This window comes from Myotis nattereri, assembly GCF_964212035.1.
Source record: "Myotis nattereri genome assembly, chromosome: X".
Taxonomy (NCBI): Eukaryota; Metazoa; Chordata; class Mammalia; order Chiroptera; family Vespertilionidae; genus Myotis; species Myotis nattereri.
The window spans coordinates 138,288,167-138,308,024 of NC_138078.1; the positions used below are offsets into that span (position 1 = coordinate 138,288,167).

Genomic DNA, 19,858 nt, shown 5'->3' on the forward strand with positions numbered 1-19,858 from the left:
ATTTACCCTGGCAGTCTGTCTTGCTAATATGTGCCTTGTCCACAGGAGAACTGGATTAAGGTAGCATGAATCGCTTTTATTCACTCCTTTATTCAATTAATGTTTATTGAGCATCTACTATAACAAAGGTGTGTGTGTGTGTGTGTGTGTGTGTGTGTGTGTGTGTGTGTGCATGTTTCATGGGATTTGGAGCAGGAAAGGAAATGAACTAACTGTGCCCAGTTCCTTATGCTCAGGCTACCATCTTAATCCAGTAGTTTCCACTATTCTATGTGAATGAGAGCCCACTGTAGAGCAAATAGAATGCTTAACTTTTTGCTTATTGAACCATTTTATGGGTCCTTCTTACTTTGTGATGGCCACCAATTGGCATTTATTTTTCCTAACAAAACTGAGGCTAAGCTGTCCATTATCCCTATATCTTTATAGATTACCAGGCTTAATAATATCTAATCGTAGGTAATGTACTCTTTCTGATGTACTTTCTAACCCCTGACTCTTGACTATAACCCAGAAAACATATTTGCTTTCAATGAGAAGTCATTAATACTTGATATTTAGTTTTTAAGCCCATATAAAAATATAAAAAGAATAGATGAGAAAGCAGTTTTGTTGTTTTAAGTGAAATTAGAAAAAAACATAAAATATCACTGATTAATAAAATAATCCACATGTGTTAATGTTCCCATTAATGGATACATACTCCTTTGTCCTCAAACATGTTTATCTTAATGTTATGAAAGTCTTTAACATAAGTAATACATATTTTATTTTAGACATTTGAGAAAATACTGATAAGCAAAAAGGAGTCTTATGCCTTATAAGAATCACAGATAACATTTTGGTATATGTCCTTCCAGCCTTCCTTCTATGTATGCATATTTTTATTAGAAAAAAATAAAATAATTCTGTAATCTTTGTCTTAATCTCTTTTTTCTACCTAACATTATCCTGGAAATAAGTTTCCACACTGATAAATATCTACTCATAAGCCAGTATGTAGATATAACACAATGCATTTAATCGGTTTTCTATTATGAGTCATCAAGGTTCTTAATTATTAATCTTTTGCTATTATAAACAGTGCCATGATAAACATCTTTTGGTGGCTAAATCTTTGAGTATATCCTTAATTATTTATGGCTATTAGATAGTTTAAGAAGAATAATCCAATATGGTACCATATACTTTAAAAGTACTCATAGTAGTTGATATTGTAAAATTAGCATTATTTGTACCAGGATATAGCAAGCATCCTTTTTAAAGTTAGTTGAGATCCCAAAAGAAAAAGAAAGTGAGAGGTGAAGCAATTCATCAGAGTAGCATTTCTTAACATAGCATGGTGATTCTAATCTTAAATCTCCCAAGCAGGGAGAAGGGTGAAAGAGAGGAGGGCATTGGTGGTACAGAACAGTTTCTTGCATTTGACTTCATTTAAATTTAAAACTTGAAGAGGGTCATTTTCAAATAATAAATCTCTTGTGTCTGTAGTGACTTGCTGTTTAAAAGTGATCTCAAATCAAATCAACACATTACACAATATTGTATGTCAATTTTTTAAAAAATATATTTTATTGATTTTTTACAGAGAGGAAGGGAGAAAGATAGAGAGAGTTAGAAACATCGATGAGAGAGAAACATCGATCAGCTGCCTCCTGCACATCTCCCACTGGGGATGTGCCCGCAACCCAGGCACATGCCCTTGACCGGAATTGAACCCGGGACCTTTCAGTCCGCAGGCTGAGGCTCTATCCACTGAGCCAAACCGGTTTCGGCATTATATGTCAATTATATTTCTATTAACCTGAAAATTCAATTCAATTATAAATAAATACATAAAAGTGATCTCATGTCTTTTATCTCTCTTGAAGAAAAGGCTATAGGACGTAGGTGAAGTAGGTCTCCTCTCTACGTTGTAGATTTCAAAATGGAGGTTGAGTAAAGGCCAGTGCTTTTTCCCAGGGCTTCACAGTTCTGAGCCTTTGTACTCTAAGAGACCACAGTGATGTTTGTAACTGGTCTCTGGCATGGCACAAAATCAATGAATGAGTATGCATGTTATCATATAATCATTCTCACCAGCCCATTGTCATTATTATGCACATCAGTTTTTATGAATATCAATGCTTGTCATTTGCTTTCCTGGAGTGAGTGACTTCAAAAGATAACAGTGTATTTGGCCTTGTATTAAGTGAGCTCAAATTGTTGTTTCTTTAGTTCTTGTGTCTGCTTTTCATAGTTTTCCATAACTGACTTTACTGGCTGCTGGCCTGCCTCTAGATGCTAACTCAAGCCAGCCAGCCCCCTGAACTGCACTGAGTACTTTACCTGCAGTCATTCTTTCTTCGTCCTCCCAGCAGCACCATGGGATAAGATTACTCCCCATTTGATGAGTGAGGAAAGGGAAGCAGCAGAGGCTATGAGCTCTGTATTCAGGTTAGAGCCACCCCCAGCACCCATGCTGTTACCCAACACTCTCACCTCCTGGCTCCCTTTGTGTTTTTTTAAACAGCTTTGTTGAGGCATACACCAAACAATTTATCCATTAAAAGTGGACAGTTTTATAGCTTTTGGTGTATTACATTATTAGCTACCTTTTGCAGTTACTTTTGGTTCTATGCTATGACCTGGGAAACCAGGTATCAAATGTGCTAGGTGTGTGTATAAAATTAGAGAAGACTGAGTGTGAGTGAAGGCTGGAAGAGCTCTCCTAGGAGCTGGGTATCCATGCTTCATTGTAGAGACTCCGGAAGCTCTTTTGGCTGTCCTGACACCTTTTTTGCTTCCCTTGGGTTATCTCCACCCCTCATATTATTCTAGAATTGAGACTGTTGGGAAAATGGCCTGCAGATGTGAGTTGTTATTATGGAAACATGTTATATCAGAGGTGATTTCCTTTACCTCTCACTTTTTGCTAAAGTTGTTTCTTTGTGATGATAAATTCAGTGCAAGCTACAGAACTGAAATAATATCAGAAGTTTTCTCCTTCCTTTATGTGATTTAACATTTTTTAGTCAAGCATGTAACTTCTATTAACTGTGGTGCTAATTAAGAAAAGACTAGTGCCGTAACCGGTTTGGCTCAGTGGGTAGAGTGCCGGCCTGGGGACGTAAAGGTCCCAGGTTTGATTCCGGTCAAGGGCATGTACCTTGGTTGCGGGAACATCCCCAGTGGGGGGTGTGCAGGAGGCAGCTGATCGATTTTTCTCTCTCATCGATGTTTCTGGCTCTCTGTCCCTCTCCCTTCCTCTCTGTAAAAAATCAATAAAATTTATATATATAAAAAAAGAAAGGACTAGTAAGGTAATTGGTTATTCTAATTGTCTCTTAATAGAGACATTGTTAAATGTGTGTTTCTGGGCACACACAGTTAAATCATAGGTGAATAAATATTCCATTTCATCAAAAGCAGATTCACTTAATCATGATTGTTAGTGCTTTATTTTTATAGTTTTAATTGTTTTGAGATTTGTTTTAATAGCTCAAAATTTCTGTACTAACTATAGGTGCTGTCATGGATTCATCCAGAAAACAAGACAGTCATTGTGCGTTGCAGTCAGCCTCTCGTCGGTATGAGTGGTAAACGAAATAAAGATGATGAAAAATATCTTGACGTCATCAGGGAGACTAACAGACAAATTTCTAAACTCACGATTTATGATGCAAGACCCAATGTCAATGCAGTGGCCAATAAGGTGAGTACATTTAATGACATGATAGAAACATCTTATATACAGTGTATGGTGTTTCACATGAATGTTTTTGCCATATCACGACAACATGTGGGATTAAATTAATAGTTAAACTTAGTTTAAATAAGAAAACTAGTTCACTGAGCTAGAAAGTTTTAATCACAAAATGTATCTTAAAAGTTGAATATATTACAATCAAATGAAAACATTCTTTAGGTATATTAGGCAAATCTGGAACTGTAATGAACTTGGGTTTTGATCAGAATCTTAGGCAAAAGTTAGAATCTCTTTGGAGCTGTTTAGGCTGTTGATGGTTATTCCCAATATCTATGCTGCTGAGGCATCTGTGAGGAGTTGTGGGAAGCTGTAATTGTAAAATCCTAAATTTGTAGCTTTATCAAAACACTCTCTTCATTATATTCATCAGTGTGTATTCTCATTTATGTGAAATAATTCAAGAAATGAGTAGATATATGTATGTGAAGTTTATAATCTCACACAATGTTATTATTTTCAAAGAAATCTGTCTCAATTGTCTTCATAGCATTCCTAAGCAGAAAATTCCGAGTGCCCCTGAAGTTGACTGGGATTGTCACTGTCAACATCAGTGACTACATAGTGTTGCCTTCCGGAGCTCTCAGGAGGCTGCTGCAAGGTGTAAGGCTGTTTGCCCTGGCACTAAATGGCCCCAGATTGTGCTATGCTTTTTACATTTGATTTTTCTTTTCTGTTTTGTTGTTTTTCTTCTCCCATTACTGCGAGCCATCACAAGTGCTCATAGTGGGCCTGCCCTGCATTGCTCATCCCCATTCCATCTTTGAGATTTCTTATTTCTCATCAGCTGTAGGCTTCAATTTCATCATCTTGAATAATTTGCTTATCCTAAGGTCATCTATCTGACATCTTCAATTATTCAGAGCACAAAACAAGAACCTGAAAGCAAAACAAGTCCCTGAGCAGCTCAGACAGTTGCAGCAGCTTCCTTAGTGGGCCTTTGGCATCTGTCTGCACACGCATCTGTGAGAAGGCATGTGTGTGGGGCTCCACTTACATGGTTGTGCATCTTATACACTGACTCCCGGGGGGCCTCTCTGCCCCTTGCATGCTCTCTTGGACCAGCTGTTTGTTACTACAGGTGGTATTTGTTTGGGGAATTAATATAATCTTGAAATTATATGTAAACTAATCAGGAAGTGTAATCATTAAGTAAATTAGGAATTATAAAAGTAAAGTATTTCAGAAATAAAGTCTAAATACAAATGTCTTCTTATATTATCCTTAACTTTATATATTTCTTTTCCTGGAATTCAGACTTGAATTCATGTAGAAAATGCAATATATACATTTAGCCTGAAACAGATATAGCATTAAAATGAGGTATTTAGAAATAATATTTTAAAATATTAAAATGTATAAAACGCATACATATAAAGCTCATTGTTATAGCAGTAGAATTATTGAATGCCTTTTTAACACTCGGGAAATATGCCTGTGCTTCTAGCTCCCTTAGGAATGAAAAGGAAGGAAAATCTTAAGGAAAAATACCTAGGCTTTAAAGATCTCTGCATCATTCTTTAAAAAACACACTCAGGTCCCCCTCCTCTCTTGGCTGTGTCTCTTGCCTAGTCATCTATATCCATAGCAACAGGCCCTTGGACCTGTATGTCGGCATACTAGGCAGTCTGGGTTGTTGTTTTTTTGTGTTGAAAAAAAGAACACTGAAAAGAATATTTCAAAACTAACCAGAGATGGAGAATTTGCACTTTTAAAAACTTAATCTGTGCCTGACTAATTGATTTTACCCTTCTGACTTCTGTTCTATTTGGACCTAATCATTCCTCTCTTGTGGATATTTAGATATTCACAACCCCAGATGTAACAAGCAACATCACACCATTTTAAATTAAACAAGCAAACAAACAAAACCCAGGGGTGAATAAGATCAAGCGTCAAGCTGCTTTAATTTTTCGGCAACACACTGTGAATTATAGTGGAACTGTATTAATGTCTGTTTTTGCCAGAAAATTTGGCAATGAGTAAGAAGTATATATATTTTTTATGCGTGTGGGGGCTCGGCAAAGAACAAACAAACATTAATGCCAAAATAAAATATACTTTCTTACCTAGAGTCTGTGGAGACCGAGCCATCAAGCTTATACATAGGTCTCCAGGTTTGAAGTTCAAGTAGTAGCCTTATTTTTATTGCAGGAGAATGTCTCTCTAACTAACCCTAGAAGAAATCCAGGATGTGTTGGCCTTTCTATTCGGAGCTACAAGTTTAAATTCCTTCTGTTGTTATAAATAAAAAGGAAAGGGACATGAAGTAGCGATGGCACATTTTTCTGGTGCCTTCATTTTTGCTCTTCATTTCCAAGCACGTTTCCCAGTCCTCGTCCTACAGGCACTCTGAAATTAGTATAATGTTGCTTTGACGATAATATTTTTTTTTCTGGTGAGTTCACACATTCAGATGTTTTTACAGTGTTAATTAGCATCCTTTCATTTCAGCTTATAGAACGTTGTTTTCTCAACAAGTCTCTAAATTATTTAACTTTTTCTTAAAGAGCCAGAGGCCACATGTTCCATGGCATTTAAAAACATTAAGGAGAATGCAGCCCGGTTTCTAAACAGAATTATAGCATTTCTTCTCGTCCATGTGGAAAATGGGCATCTTCACCATGCTGTGAAGGTGAACCAGTGACTGCCCGAGCAGTTTATACTTATAGGTGCTGCAGTAGATAGTAACACTCCTCTTGACACCATTTGGGCTCTGACGGCCCACTATGTGCAGTGCTCTGTCTTTGGTGTTTGCATAGCAGACAGACAGTCATGGTGCACTAGAAAGGGTTCAAGTATTGAAGTCGGACAACTTAAAGTCTGATTACCTGTGTGACTTTGGGGATAGTTAAATAGCATTTCTTCTGATTTGCAAAATGGGAATGGTAATACCTATCTTGTAGCATTGCTATACGAGTTAAATAAAATCATGCAAACCAAGAATCACAGTATCTGGGACATCATAGGGGCTCATTAAACACTGGCTGGTGTTAGCTGTTATTGAGTATGGCTTATTTTAATCCTGTGAGACCTAGGTAGTATTATCCTGTATTCTACAGGAAAGGACATGAAGACTCAGAGAGGTTAAGGTCCTTTCCCTAGATCACACAGGAAGAAAGGGCTGAAGCTGAGCTATCAATCTGGTTCTGTCTGACTCCAAAGCCTGTTGTTTTCCTCCAGCCTGTGTGTCTCATGTGAGTGGTACTACAAAGTCAGTGCCTCACCCTGAAAAGTACTTTTATAAAACTGATGGAGAACAAGGGCCATTTAGAACCTGTTCTTGCCTTTCCAGTTCTGGAAGAAGAGCTAGTAATTCTAGATTTTGAAAGTGATTTTTTTCTCACAAATACACGTCTTCCCAAAATTGCCAGCCTGCCATCCCTTTTCTAGCTCAAAGTGTGACTAATGTTGTTGGAGCTCAGTGTTGGATAGGAAGGCGAGTCCCGTCAGTCATTTATGTAACTTGCAAGGTTTACAGTTGAGATTTGGAGGCTCAGTAACTTTTCAAATATTTGTGTGAGTTACTGATGAAATAGAAAACACAAAATTGCTGACATTTCTTGTAGCAATATTTTTTCTAATGTATCTCCTTGGGAAAGGGAAACAATAGAAAAAATAAACAAATGAGACTACATGAAACTAAAAAGGTTTGCACAGCAAATGAAACCATCAACAAAACAAAAAGACAACTCACTGAATGGGAGAAGATATTTGCCAAAGATATACTCTGATAAGGAATTAATATCCAAAATTTATTTTTTTAAAAACTCATACAACTCAACACCAAAAAAACAATCCTATTTTAAAATGGGCAGAGGACCTAAATAGACACTTCTCCAAAGAGGCCAATAGACATGAAAAAATGCTCAACATCACTAATCATCAGAGAAATGCAAATTAAAATCACAATGTGATGTCACCTCACACCTGTCAACATGGTTATCATCAATAAATTAACAAACAAGTGTTGGCAAGGATGTGGAAAAAAGGGAACCCTCATGCACTGTTGGTGAGAATGCAGACACTGTGGAAAGCAGTATGGAGGGTCCCCAAAATATTAAAAATGGAACTGCCTCATGACCCAGTGATTGTACTTCTGGATATATATCTGAAGAAACCCAAAACATTAATTTGAAAGAATATGTGCACTCCAGTGTTCATTGAGCATTGTTTACAATCACTAAGATATGGAAGTAACCCAACTGCCCATCAATAGATGAGTGGATAAAAATATTGTGGTACATATATACAGTGGAATATTACTCGGCCATAAAAATAGAATGAAATTTTACCATTGGCGACAGCATGGATGGGCATAGAGAGAGTATTATGCTAACTGATGTAAGTCAGACAGAGAAAGACAGATATAATATGATTTCACTTATATGTGGAATCTAAAGAAAAAAATAAACAAAATTGAAACAGACTAATAGGCACAGAGGACAAACTGATGGTTGCCAGAGGGAAGAGAGGGTGTAGGGATTGTGTGAAAAAGGTGAAGGGATTAAGAAGCACAAATTGGTAGTTACAATAGAGTCACAGGGATGTAAAGTACAATGTAGGGAATCCTATCTAATAAAAGAGAAACATGGTAATTGGCGTACGACCGCTACCCTTCCCATTGGCTAATCAGGGCGATATGCAAATTAACTGCCAGCCAAGATGGCGGCTGGCAGCCAGGCAGCTTGAAACTAACATGAGGTTTGCTTGCTTCAGTGACGGAGGATTCCAGCGTTCCCCGCCTGCCGCTGCAGGCCTCTGAGCTGCAACTCTAAGCAACTATGTAACAAATATAGAAGCTAAACAAAAGTCCGCCGGGCTTCAGCCAGCAGGATCGCAACATTGTAAGCAAAGGCCAGAAACCTACTTTCAGCAGCGGAGGCCTAAGAGCTGGAGCCAAGCCTCAAAGCTAAAGCTGGCCCAGAATAAAAAAAAAGAAAAGAAAAAAAGGAGCGGTTGGGAGCTTCAGTCACCCCCAGCCTGAAAACAGCCCTCAGCCCCTCACCCAGGCTGGTCAGGCACCCCAGTGGGGACCCCCACCCTGATCCAGGACACCCTTCAGGGCAAACCAGCCAGCCCCCACCCGTGCACCAGGCCTCTATGCTATATAGTAAAAGGGTAATATGCCTCCCAGCACCGGGATCAGTGGAGCCAAGAGGCCTCCTGGCACCGGGATCAGCTTGACAGGGGGCAGCGCCCAAACCCCCTGATCACCCTGCAGCTCTGTGTGTGACGGGGGCGGGGCCACAACCTCCCTATCCACCCTGCTCTGTTCGTGACAGGGGAAGGCGCCCCAACCCCCTGATCGGCCCTGCTCTGTGCCTGATAGGGGGGAGCTCCCCAACCCCCTGATCGCCCTGCAGCTCTGTGTGTGACAGGGTGGGGTGCCCAAACCCCCTGATCGGCCCTGCTCTGTGTGTGACAGGGTGCAGCGCCCCAACCCCCCCCCACCCGGGCCCTGCTCTGTGTGTGACGGGGTAAAGCCATAACCTCCCCATCAGCCCTGCCCTGAGTGTGAGAGTGGCGGCGCCCCAACTTCCTGATCGGCCCTGCTCTGTGGGTGATAGAGGGCAACGCCCCAACCCCCTGATGGGCCCTGCTCTGTGTGTGACAGTGGGCAGCGCCCCAACCCCCTGATTGGCCCTGCTCTGTGCGTGACAGGGTACAGAGCCCCAACTCCCCTGATGGGCCCTGCTCTTTGAGTGACAGGGGCAGTGCCCCAACCCCCTGATTGGCCCTGTTTTGTGCGTGACAGGGGTGGCGCCGCAACCTCCCCATCGACCCTGCCTTGAGTGTGACGGGATGGTGCCCCAACCCCCCAATTGGCCCTACCCTGAGCGTGACTGAGGGTGGCATCACAACCTCCTGATCGCCCTGCTCTGTGCATGACAGGGGGCGGCACCCCAACTCCCCAATCGGCCCTGCTCTGAGCCCGACCAGGGACTGCACCTAGGGATTGGGCCTGCCCTCTGCCACCCGGGAGCAGGCCTAAGCCAGCAGGTCGTTATCTCCTGAGGGGTCCCAGACTGCGAGAGGGCACAGGCCGGGCTGAGGGACCCCTCTCCCTCCCGAGTGCACAAATTTTTGTGCACCGGGCCTCTAGTATAGTTAATAATATTGTAATAACTATGTATGGTGCCAGGTGGGTACTAGAAATATTGAAGGGAACACTTTGTAAAGTATATGATTATCTAACCATTGTGCTGTTCACTTGAAACTAATATAAAACATTGTTGAATATAAACTGTAATTGAAAAAATAAATTAGAAAAAAAGAAATAGAAAACACAACTGACTATGTGTATGTCTTTTTTCTTAGGCAACAGGAGGAGGATATGAAAGTGATGATGCATATCATAACACCGAGCTTTTCTTCTTAGACATTCATAACATTCATGTTATGCGGGAATCTTTAAAAAAAGTCAAAGACATTGTTTATCCCAATGTGGAAGAATCTCACTGGTTGTCCAGTTTGGAGTCAACTCATTGGTTAGAACATATCAAGGCAAGTATATTTGTAAAAAATAAGTGATTGTTTAGTGAAACAAGAATTTTTAATCCTTAAATTTAAAAGAATTGAACAGAGAAAGAAGTTCTGCATTTGACAGTTTTATATTTCCTTATCATTTGCTTACCTAAAGTGAAGATTTCACAACATCACCTCCCCAATATTTTTAGCATCTTTAGAGATGTCATTTTCCATCTCATCAATAATAAGTAGTTGAGTCTTTCACTTAGGTTTATTTAAAAGTAGCCAGTTTATTATCTAACCACTACTTAGTATGACCCTTGGGCCTACAGAGAGATTGTTTGTATTGAAACCAATATCAAATTGACTAATTTTAAAGAATAAATTTTGTGCTTTATTATATTCAATCTTTTCTCTGCATAAAGACTTCAAAAACCTCCATTCTTTTAAAAGTAAAAATACTTGAAGCTATCTAAGGGAGCTAACACTTTTAGAAGCTGCCATTTAGTTCTAATTATAAACAAGCAAAAAGCCTACTTAATTTTTTCCATGAAAAGAGTATATTTTAATTGACTTTTTTCATACATGTTAAGTTTCAACTTTCAATAATAAAATTCAATCAATTAGATTCCTTGATCGTAAAACCTTGCTTCACACATTATTTATGTCACCAAAGTCCACAGGTATACAAAACATCACAAAAATTTAACCCTGCATGCCTACTTTAGGTGAATTATTAAGATAGTTTTCTAGTGAAATTTTATTTTCCAGCTCAATAGGAATCGCATTTTTATCTCACCTGTCTTTCATTTTTTCTTAATTTATCAACCTCAATAATAAATTGCAAAAATATTACTTGTGATAGCTAAATGCAATGAGGCATCCTGGATTACAAAAATGACATTAGGTAAAAAGTAAGAAAATTTGAATAAAGTATGGACTTTATTAAAAAATAAGTTAATAAGTTTATTAACATGTTAAAAGGCGACTTTCATTGCATCAGGCCTTTAAGGCGTAGACTGTACCTATTAGGCCATTGATTTTTCTACTATGATCATTGTTATCAGTTTAATTGTGTTCCCCCAAAATTCATATGTTGAAGTCCAGACCTCTAGTACCTTAGAGTGTGACCTTATTTGGAACTCAGGTCATTGCAGATATAATTAGATAAGATGTGGTTATAATTGAGTAGCATGGACCCCGAATCCAGTAAGACGAAAGTTCCTGTGAAAAGCAGAAATTTGGACAGAGACACATGCACAGGGAGAACACCATCTGAAGATTGGAATTAAACTGCCACAAGCCAAGGAGCTAACAGAAGCTAGGAGACAGGCCTGGAACAGCTTATCCCTGGAACCTTCAGAGGGAACACGGCCCTGCCAACAGCTTGATCTTAGATTCCAGCCTCTGGGAGATAATAATGTCTGTTGTTTAAGCCCCCAGTTCATGGTACTTTGTTATGACAGTCCCAGCCAACTAATACAGTTGTGTATATGATTAGGAGTTTGAAATGCAGTTTGGCTATTTGTGTGTGTTTGTTTGTTTGTTTGTTTTAATACCAAGTTGAATTTGAATGCAGTTTCTGTAGAAGAAGAACACAGATCCCACAGTCCTCATTTTCTATTTTTCAGGACTCTTTCTGTTCTAGATATTAATAATATTTTAAAACAGGACTTTTTCTAGGGTTAAAACTATCATTTCAAATTGAAGCCATACTTTGCAGCTACCTACTGACTTGCATGTGTTTCTTTGCCAGCTTATTTTGACAGGAGCCATTCAAGTAGCAGACAAAGTTTCTTCAGGGAGGAGCTCTGTGCTCGTGCACTGTAGTGATGGATGGGACAGGACTGCCCAGCTGACGTCCCTGGCCATGCTGATGTTAGACAGCTTCTATCGGAGCATCGAAGGGTTTGAAATATTGGTACAAAAAGAATGGATAAGTTTTGGACATAAATTTGCATCTGTAAGTAAACAATAAAGCTGTTTTTTAATGTCAGGCCACTGCCATTTGGCATTTAAAAACTAGTTGTTAAATCATATCTTCACTCTTAAAAAGAAAATCTGAGGAGTGTAATAAATAATATTTACAGGTTTGAAAATGGGTGATGCCTTGGGCTAGAAAGTCTCTTTAGGAGACATGTTTATCCATTTGCACTATTAAGTTTCAGTTGAAAGTAATAGAAAGAGTCTGCATGGAAATGTTTAAATTGAAATTGCAGAAAAGAAAGAAGATAGGATGACAATTCTTTTTCAACTAATATTATAGCTATTAGAGTCAAATATATTTTATAGAAATACTAGACTTTCAGTTAAGGCTTTTGTCATTATTTTTCTCTCGATTTTTAAAACCGAGAGAAGGTATTAAAATTCCTATTACCAGGTCTTGTTTCTAGACACCCTTTGAATAAGCATTTTTCAACAAGCTCCCCAAATGATATTCAGAAACACTGCTATGTAACCTTTTATCTTTCACCCAAATTTCATAAGTAGTGTGAATAACATTTTTAAGTAAAAAGAATCATTGTTTAGAAAATGAGTAAATGGTTAGGTTTTTGTCTTGCTTTTAAGAGAGAAAGAACTTACTTTTAATTATAATAATCACACCCTTTTGTGTAAGGTTTTAAGTCCTGAAGTTTTAGGACTGGTCCCTTAGCAACAGGTAACATATTCTGCAGGATAATCCAATCCAGTCTACCTGCAGCTGCCCAGGACTTGGACAAAATTCCAATCAGATGAAAGAGTTATAACACTCACATATGATGATACTTTGCCAATTTGTATTGCTATTTTATGAAAGTTTGTATACTTAATTTTCATTATCTCAAAATCTTATACTATTTTCTATATTCCCAAGGAAAATATACTATTAACTCTCTGAGAGACTTGGCATTTGGAAAGCAGATCGCTGAGTTGTATTGCCATATTTTGTGAGTTATGTGCTTTCTTGGTTTTGTACCTATAAATTAATCTTCATCAAATCATCTTCACCAATTTATTTCAGAGAATAGGTCATGGTGATAAAAATCACGCGGATGCTGACCGATCTCCTATTTTTCTCCAGTTTATTGATTGTGTATGGCAAATGTCAAAACAGGTAAAGGATATATAGGATAAAAATACATTCAATTTAATGTTTAAATATTTTGATATATGGGATTTGCATCCAAATAAAACAGAGCAGAAATAAGAGCTGCAACCAGTTTGGCTATGTGCGAATAATTGTTAAAGCTGGGTGATAGATACATGAATTTCCCTTTTTTATTCTCACTACTGTTCATATGTCTGGGGTTTTTCATAATAAAGTTTTAAAATTCAATATTTGATCATATTAACTCTACTAATGAAGGAACAATGGAATTGACAATACCAATTTATCTTTTCCGTCCATGTATACTGGCATCTGATAACTTATAATACCTTTAATAATTAAACCATCCGATATATTCTGTACACTCAGGAGAACCCAGAAAATCAGCTTGTTTTCCTTTTTATTCCTTTACTTGACCCTTATTTAAACTCTTCAGTCCTCTGCAAATCACCAATAAATGAGAATGGGCATATGCGGATTGCAGCCTCTGCTGCCCTTTCTGGAAAGCAAAGTGTAGTAAAATTTATGGATCTCTTTTCAGTTTTATAAAAGGTCAATCCGAGTTTTCATGCTTTGTTTACTTGCTTGTTTTTGTCTAGTTCCCCACAGCTTTTGAATTCAATGAACGATTTTTGATGACAATTTTGGATCATCTGTATAGTTGCCGGTTTGGTACTTTCTTATACAACTGTGAATCTGCTAGAGAAAGACAGGTGAGTGAAAAATGCTAATCTTTGTAGTTACATGTGTCTAGTGTGCCATTAAATACAAAGAATTTGGTAACTTAGTTTATAATAAGTGCAAAGTTTCTTATTTTTTACCTCAAGCTTGGATGTTTTCAGTTCAACCAGGGTTTGTTGAGTATGTGGTATTTACTACAGGGGTAAGACATTGACTTTGCCCTCAGGGAGTGGAATAACTTTATAGATATGCAAGGTCTCCTTACCAAAAAGCCATGAAAATATCAGTAAAAGGAATTTTTTAAAAGGCATAAACCCACAAGAGCAAGAAAAATGAGAAAGGATACATAGTAGCAAACTTTTGGAAGCTGAAAAGCTATTAGATAAGTGATAAATAACTTAGTTTGAAAATACCATATCTCAAACCAGCATCAGGGAAGTCAAGAACTGCCCATTTTACATTGCAGGAACTCCAGATGACTCAGGGGTTCTGGGGCAAAGGTGTACCAGGTGTGTAGGTTGAAGGAGGAAGAATAAGATAACCTGAAGATCTGTTTAGAACAAACAGTTAGCTTCCCCAGGTCCCTCTACCACTCTGGAGCTAAGAACTCTGAGATTTCTTTGTGAGAGGGTATGAGTGAGTCTCTGGACCAGGACTAGAGTCATCAGTGATGTGAATGGAGATGAGCTGACTTGTGAGAGCCCCAGCTCACTTCTGCTACTGACTCCCAGCATTATGGCAGCAGATCCTTATTTTCCAGGTGGGAGCATGAAAGAAGTTTCTCTGTTGGAAAGATTGACATTGCTGGTGGAGGTATAAAATGGTGCAGCAACTGTGGAAAACAGTCTGGTGGGCCCTCAGAAAACTAAATATAGAATTTGCATATGACCTAGCAATTCCATTCCTAGGTATATACCTAAGAGAAATGAAAATAGGGGTTGAAACAAAAACTTGTGCACAAATGTTCATAGTAGCACAACTAATAATAGCTAAAAGGTGGCAACAACCCTAATATCCATCAGCTAATGAATAAATAAACACACAATGGAATTTTATTATTATTATTATTAGTTAAGGTATTACAAATGTGTCCTCATCCCCCCCATTAACCCCCAACCTCCCCCACACACCCCCCCCCCGCCCCGCACACTCATGCTCCCATCCCCCTGTTGTCCATGTCCACAATGGAATTTTTTTAATACATTTTTATTGATTTCAGAGAGGAAGGGAAAGGGAGAGAGAGATAGAAACATCAATGATGAGAGAGAATCATTGATTGGTTGCCTCCTACACACCCCCTACTGGGGATCGAGCCCGCAACCCAGGCATGTGCTCTTGACTGGAATCGAACCTGGGACCCTTCAGTCCTCAGGCTGGCACTCTATCCACTGAGCCATACCAGCTAGGGCACAATGGAATCTTATTAAGCCCAAAATGGGAATGAAATTTGGATCCATGCTACAACATGGATGAACCTTGACAACATTATGCCGAGTTAAAGGAGCCAGACATAAAAAGGCCACATGTTATATGATTCTGTTTATATGAAATATCCAGAATAATACATTCATAGAGACAGAAAGTACATCTGTAGTTGATAGGGGCTGGAGGGAGGGGAGAATGGGGGAAATGACTGGTTAATGGGTATAGAGCAGGAGTCTTCAAACTTTTTAAACAGGGGGCCAGTTCACTGTCCCTCAGATCATTGGAGGGCCAGACTATAGTTTAAAAAAAACTATGAACAAATTCCTATGCACACTGCATATATCTTATTTTGAAGTAAAAAAACAAAACGGGAACAAATACAATATTTGTATTTGCATGTGGCCCACGGGCCGTAGTTTGAGGACCCCTGGTATAGAGTTTCCATTTAGGATGATGAAAATACCTTGGAACTTGATAGAAGTGATGTTTGCACAACATTGTGAATGTACTAAAAGCCACTCATTTGTTAACTTTCAAATGGTGACTTTTATGGTATGTGAACTCCACCTCAATTTAAAAAAAAAGATCTGCCCTAGCTGGCTTGGCTCAGTGGATAGAGCGTCAGCCTGCAGACTGAAGGGTCCCAGATTCGATTCTGGCCAAGGGCACATGCCCAGGTTGCAGCTCGATCCTCAGTGAGGGGTTGTGCAGGAGGCAGCCGATCAATGATTCTCTCTTATCATTGATGTTTCTATCTCTCTCCTTCTCTCTTCCTCTCTAAAATCAATAAAGAAATATATTTTTTTTAAAAAGAATCTCTGTGGAAATTTGACTAGCCCATGAAGAGATAACAACACCTAGGGTTCCTCACATTGAAGCTCAAGTTAATGAGCCTCATGATCTCAGAGATTCTAGTCAACTCTTCTTTCCTCTACTCTTATGTAATAGCAGACAACCAAGAGACAGAGAGAAAGCAGCGTGGAGAAAATAGCTACCTACAATGTAAGGAAAGGGGAAACATAGACAGGAAGCTAGCATTTACTATCCCGAGAAAAAGAAAAAAACGTATATAGATATGTATGTTATATATATATATATATATATATATATATATATATATATATATATAATAAAGAGGTAATATGCAAATTGACCCTAATGCCCTTGCATCACAAGATGGCTGTCCCCACATCGTCATAAGATGGCCACCATGAGATGGCTGCCCCCCACTTCATCACAAGATGGCCGCCAGGGGAGGGCAGTTGAGGGCAACCAGGCCTACAGGGGAGGGCAGTTGGGGGGGACCAGGCCTGCAAGGGAGGGCAGTTAGGGGCGACTGGGCTGGCAGGGGAGGGCAGTTTGGGCAACCAGGCCTTCAGGGGAGAGCAGTTGGGGTCGATTGGGCTGCAGAGGAAGGCAGTTGGGGGTATTCGGGCTGGCAGGGGAGCAGTTAAGCATCAATCCCAGGGGTCCTGGATTGGATAGGGTGCGGGCTGGGCTGAGGGACACTCCCTCCCCAGTGCACAAATTTCGTGCACTGGGCCTCTAATAAATATATATATATATATATATATATATATATATATATATATATATGTATATCTCCATGAAATAATAACAGGATATTATTTGGAAAAGGACATTTAGACATCATAAAAGAACTTGAAATAAAAACATACTATCAACAGAAATTAAAAACTCAGAAGAGTTGGAAGATTAAGTTGAAATCTCCCAGAAAATAGAAGGCAGAGAAAGGTAGAAAATGGACACAAGAAAACTAGAAGATCAGTCCTGGAGTTCCAATATCCAAATAATAGGACTTATACAAAGAGAAAATATCGAAAGCAGAGAGCAGGAAATTACTGAAATAACTTGAAAATATTTCCCAGAATTGAAATACATGGGCTTCCACATTAAGAAGCTTGCTAAGTGCCCAAGCAGAGTGGACAAAAATAGACCTGAAATAAGGCACATCTTTATGAAGTTTCAGAACACCGGGGACTAAAGAAAAGAAAGGATAAGCTTCCAAAGAGAAAAAAAATAGGTTATTTGCAAAACAAACAGAAATCAGGAAGACTGAATTCTTCAACAACAGTATTAGAAGCTAGCAGTCTGTGGCGCATTGCCTTCAGAATGTTTTTTGTTTTGTTTTTTGTTTGTTTTAATATTTTTATTGATTTTTAAAGGGAGAGGGAAAAAGAGAAACATTGATGAGAGAGTGGAACATTGATTGGCTGCCTCCTGCATGCCCCATAGTGGAGATTGAGCCCACAACCCAGGCATGTGCCCCAACCAGGAATCAAACCAGCAACCTTTTGGTGCACGGTAGGATGTCCAACCAAATGAGCCACACTGGCCAGGGCAGCTTTCAGAAATTTAAGAGAGAATGGTTTCAACCTAAAATTCTGTAGCCAGCAAACTGTTAAGCAAATCTGAAAGTAGACCAAAGATATTCCTAGAAATGCATGGCAACAAGAAAGATTTACCTTCTGCACCACACCCTTTATCTGGAAGTTACTGGGATATGTGCTCCATGCAAATAAGAAAGAAGACTGCATGGAATTCAGGAAGCAGGAGCTCTAGTACAGACAGAGTCAAGAAAGGACCCTCAGGGCAAAACAGAAGAGATCCAAGATGACAGTTGGATACAAGGTGTAGGGGCACCCAGTGCCGCATTCCTCTGAAGATGAAATGAGGCTCCAGGTGTGCGGCGTCTTGGCAGAAGTTTGAGACTGGAGGAAAAACTTGGGGTTGAATTAATGATGACTGCCAAGAAAAGTAAACAAACAGAATAGATAGTTGTTAAATAGAGGGGAAAAAAAATGGCAGGAAAAGAAATCACAGAATAAGTGACTGTGTGGCTTACTTAGCAACAGCACTTGCTTTGTCATAGGAATCTAAACACTAAACATCAATGTGATCAAAGCTGGCTATATATTGGGAGTATGAGGCAGGATATAAAGTATATGCATGTGGAAATATAGAGGGGAGACATTCTCAGTGTGTCAGTATTATAATTAATGCCTATAACTGGATAGCCAATAGGTAGCAAGAAAAGCATGATATTTAGAGATTTGGAGGTAAATACCAAATAATTAAATCAATTGATTTTAAAAATCAAACTCTGTTGCTTCTAGGAAGAGGGGCAATAGGCTACTTTTTTGTGTTTTCATAACAAAACTTGTTGAATGATTTGGCTTTTTAAGCTATGTATGTGCATGTCTAAAAACAAAAACAAGCATGCAAATAAATACAATGCAACATGCATGTGTTATCAGAAACGTACAGATAAAGTTTTAGGTGGATTCCAATGAAGGCCAAATTATACTGCATTATTATCATTCACATTAATTTAGTATGTATGTTAAAGAAATTTCTTCAGTCTCTTATTTCAAGCTGTTCTTTTTAGCTTCCAGTTGTAGCTTATTGGTTCTTTCTTATTGAATGATTAATAGTAAGAGTTTTAAATTCTGCCTTCGGTAATTTTAATGCTTGCATTTTTCCCAAGCTTTGGTTTTTCGTTGGTTTATGGTCAAAATCTATAATAAAAATACAATGAAAATGTGAATATCTGTGTGAGATGATGGACACCAGACTAAAAAGTGAAGATTCAGTGAAGATTAGTTACCCAGGTTTTTTCCAAATATCCTAATGTTAGCATGATGTAAACTAAACATTTGTGTCATTGATTAAAATAACTTTATATCTAGATGCCTACTGTCAAGTGGATACAGGTTAAGATTTCATAGTTCTAACAAAACAGAAATGAAAAAAGTCAGTGGATTCTTAGAGTATTTTTCTTTCTGCTTAATTAAAAAAAAAAAAAAAGCATACTGCCCATCTGTTCATAAATGTTTTACCTAGCCAGTAATAGTCTTCTTAGGTCAGTGAATTGCATTTAATATGATAGCATCCTGCACCTTTATCTTCTGGCAGAAATAGTGGCTCTCAAGCTAGGCCATTATCTATGCAAATATCAGTAAGTGGCTTTGGAGCACTCACTGGCCCATGAGGCTTTTTGAGCTATTATGGGGATAATGTAAATGTGTGATTCTAGTTGGTGCTCAGCTGTATTGCCACAGGCTGTAAAATGTTTTGTGTGCTTGTGTGTGTTTTACTTAGGCTTTCTACTTTCTCTTTTTCTATAGAAAGTTACAGAAAGAACAGTTTCTTTATGGTCGCTGATAAACAGTAATAAAGACACATTCAAAAATCCCTTCTATACTAAAGAAATCAATCGAGTTTTATATCCAGTTGCCAGTATGCGTCATTTGGAACTTTGGGTGAATTACTACATTAGATGGAACCCCAGAATCAAACAACAGGTAAATGAACCGACATTGTTAAAAGATAGTCATGTCGATTGATTACTTCTGGACTTTGATAATGTTACTTTGTGTTTGTTTTTAATATTATGAGGAGAAATTATCGGGTTAATAAGTCACACT

General features: G+C 38.6%; 1 protein-coding gene across 1 annotated transcript in view; it reads left to right on the forward strand.

The window, feature by feature from the left end:
• Positions 1-19,858, forward strand: part of MTM1 (myotubularin 1) — a 102,697-nt gene that overhangs the window by 72,880 nt on the left and 9,959 nt on the right. Inside the window, exons 9-14 of the mRNA XM_081115187.1 lie at positions 3,506-3,694; positions 10,067-10,252; positions 11,973-12,179; positions 13,218-13,310; positions 13,904-14,017; positions 19,559-19,735. Coding sequence (XP_080971313.1) covers positions 3,506-3,694; positions 10,067-10,252; positions 11,973-12,179; positions 13,218-13,310; positions 13,904-14,017; positions 19,559-19,735 — 966 coding nt within the window. The remainder of the gene's footprint in view (positions 1-3,505; positions 3,695-10,066; positions 10,253-11,972; positions 12,180-13,217; positions 13,311-13,903; positions 14,018-19,558; positions 19,736-19,858) is intronic.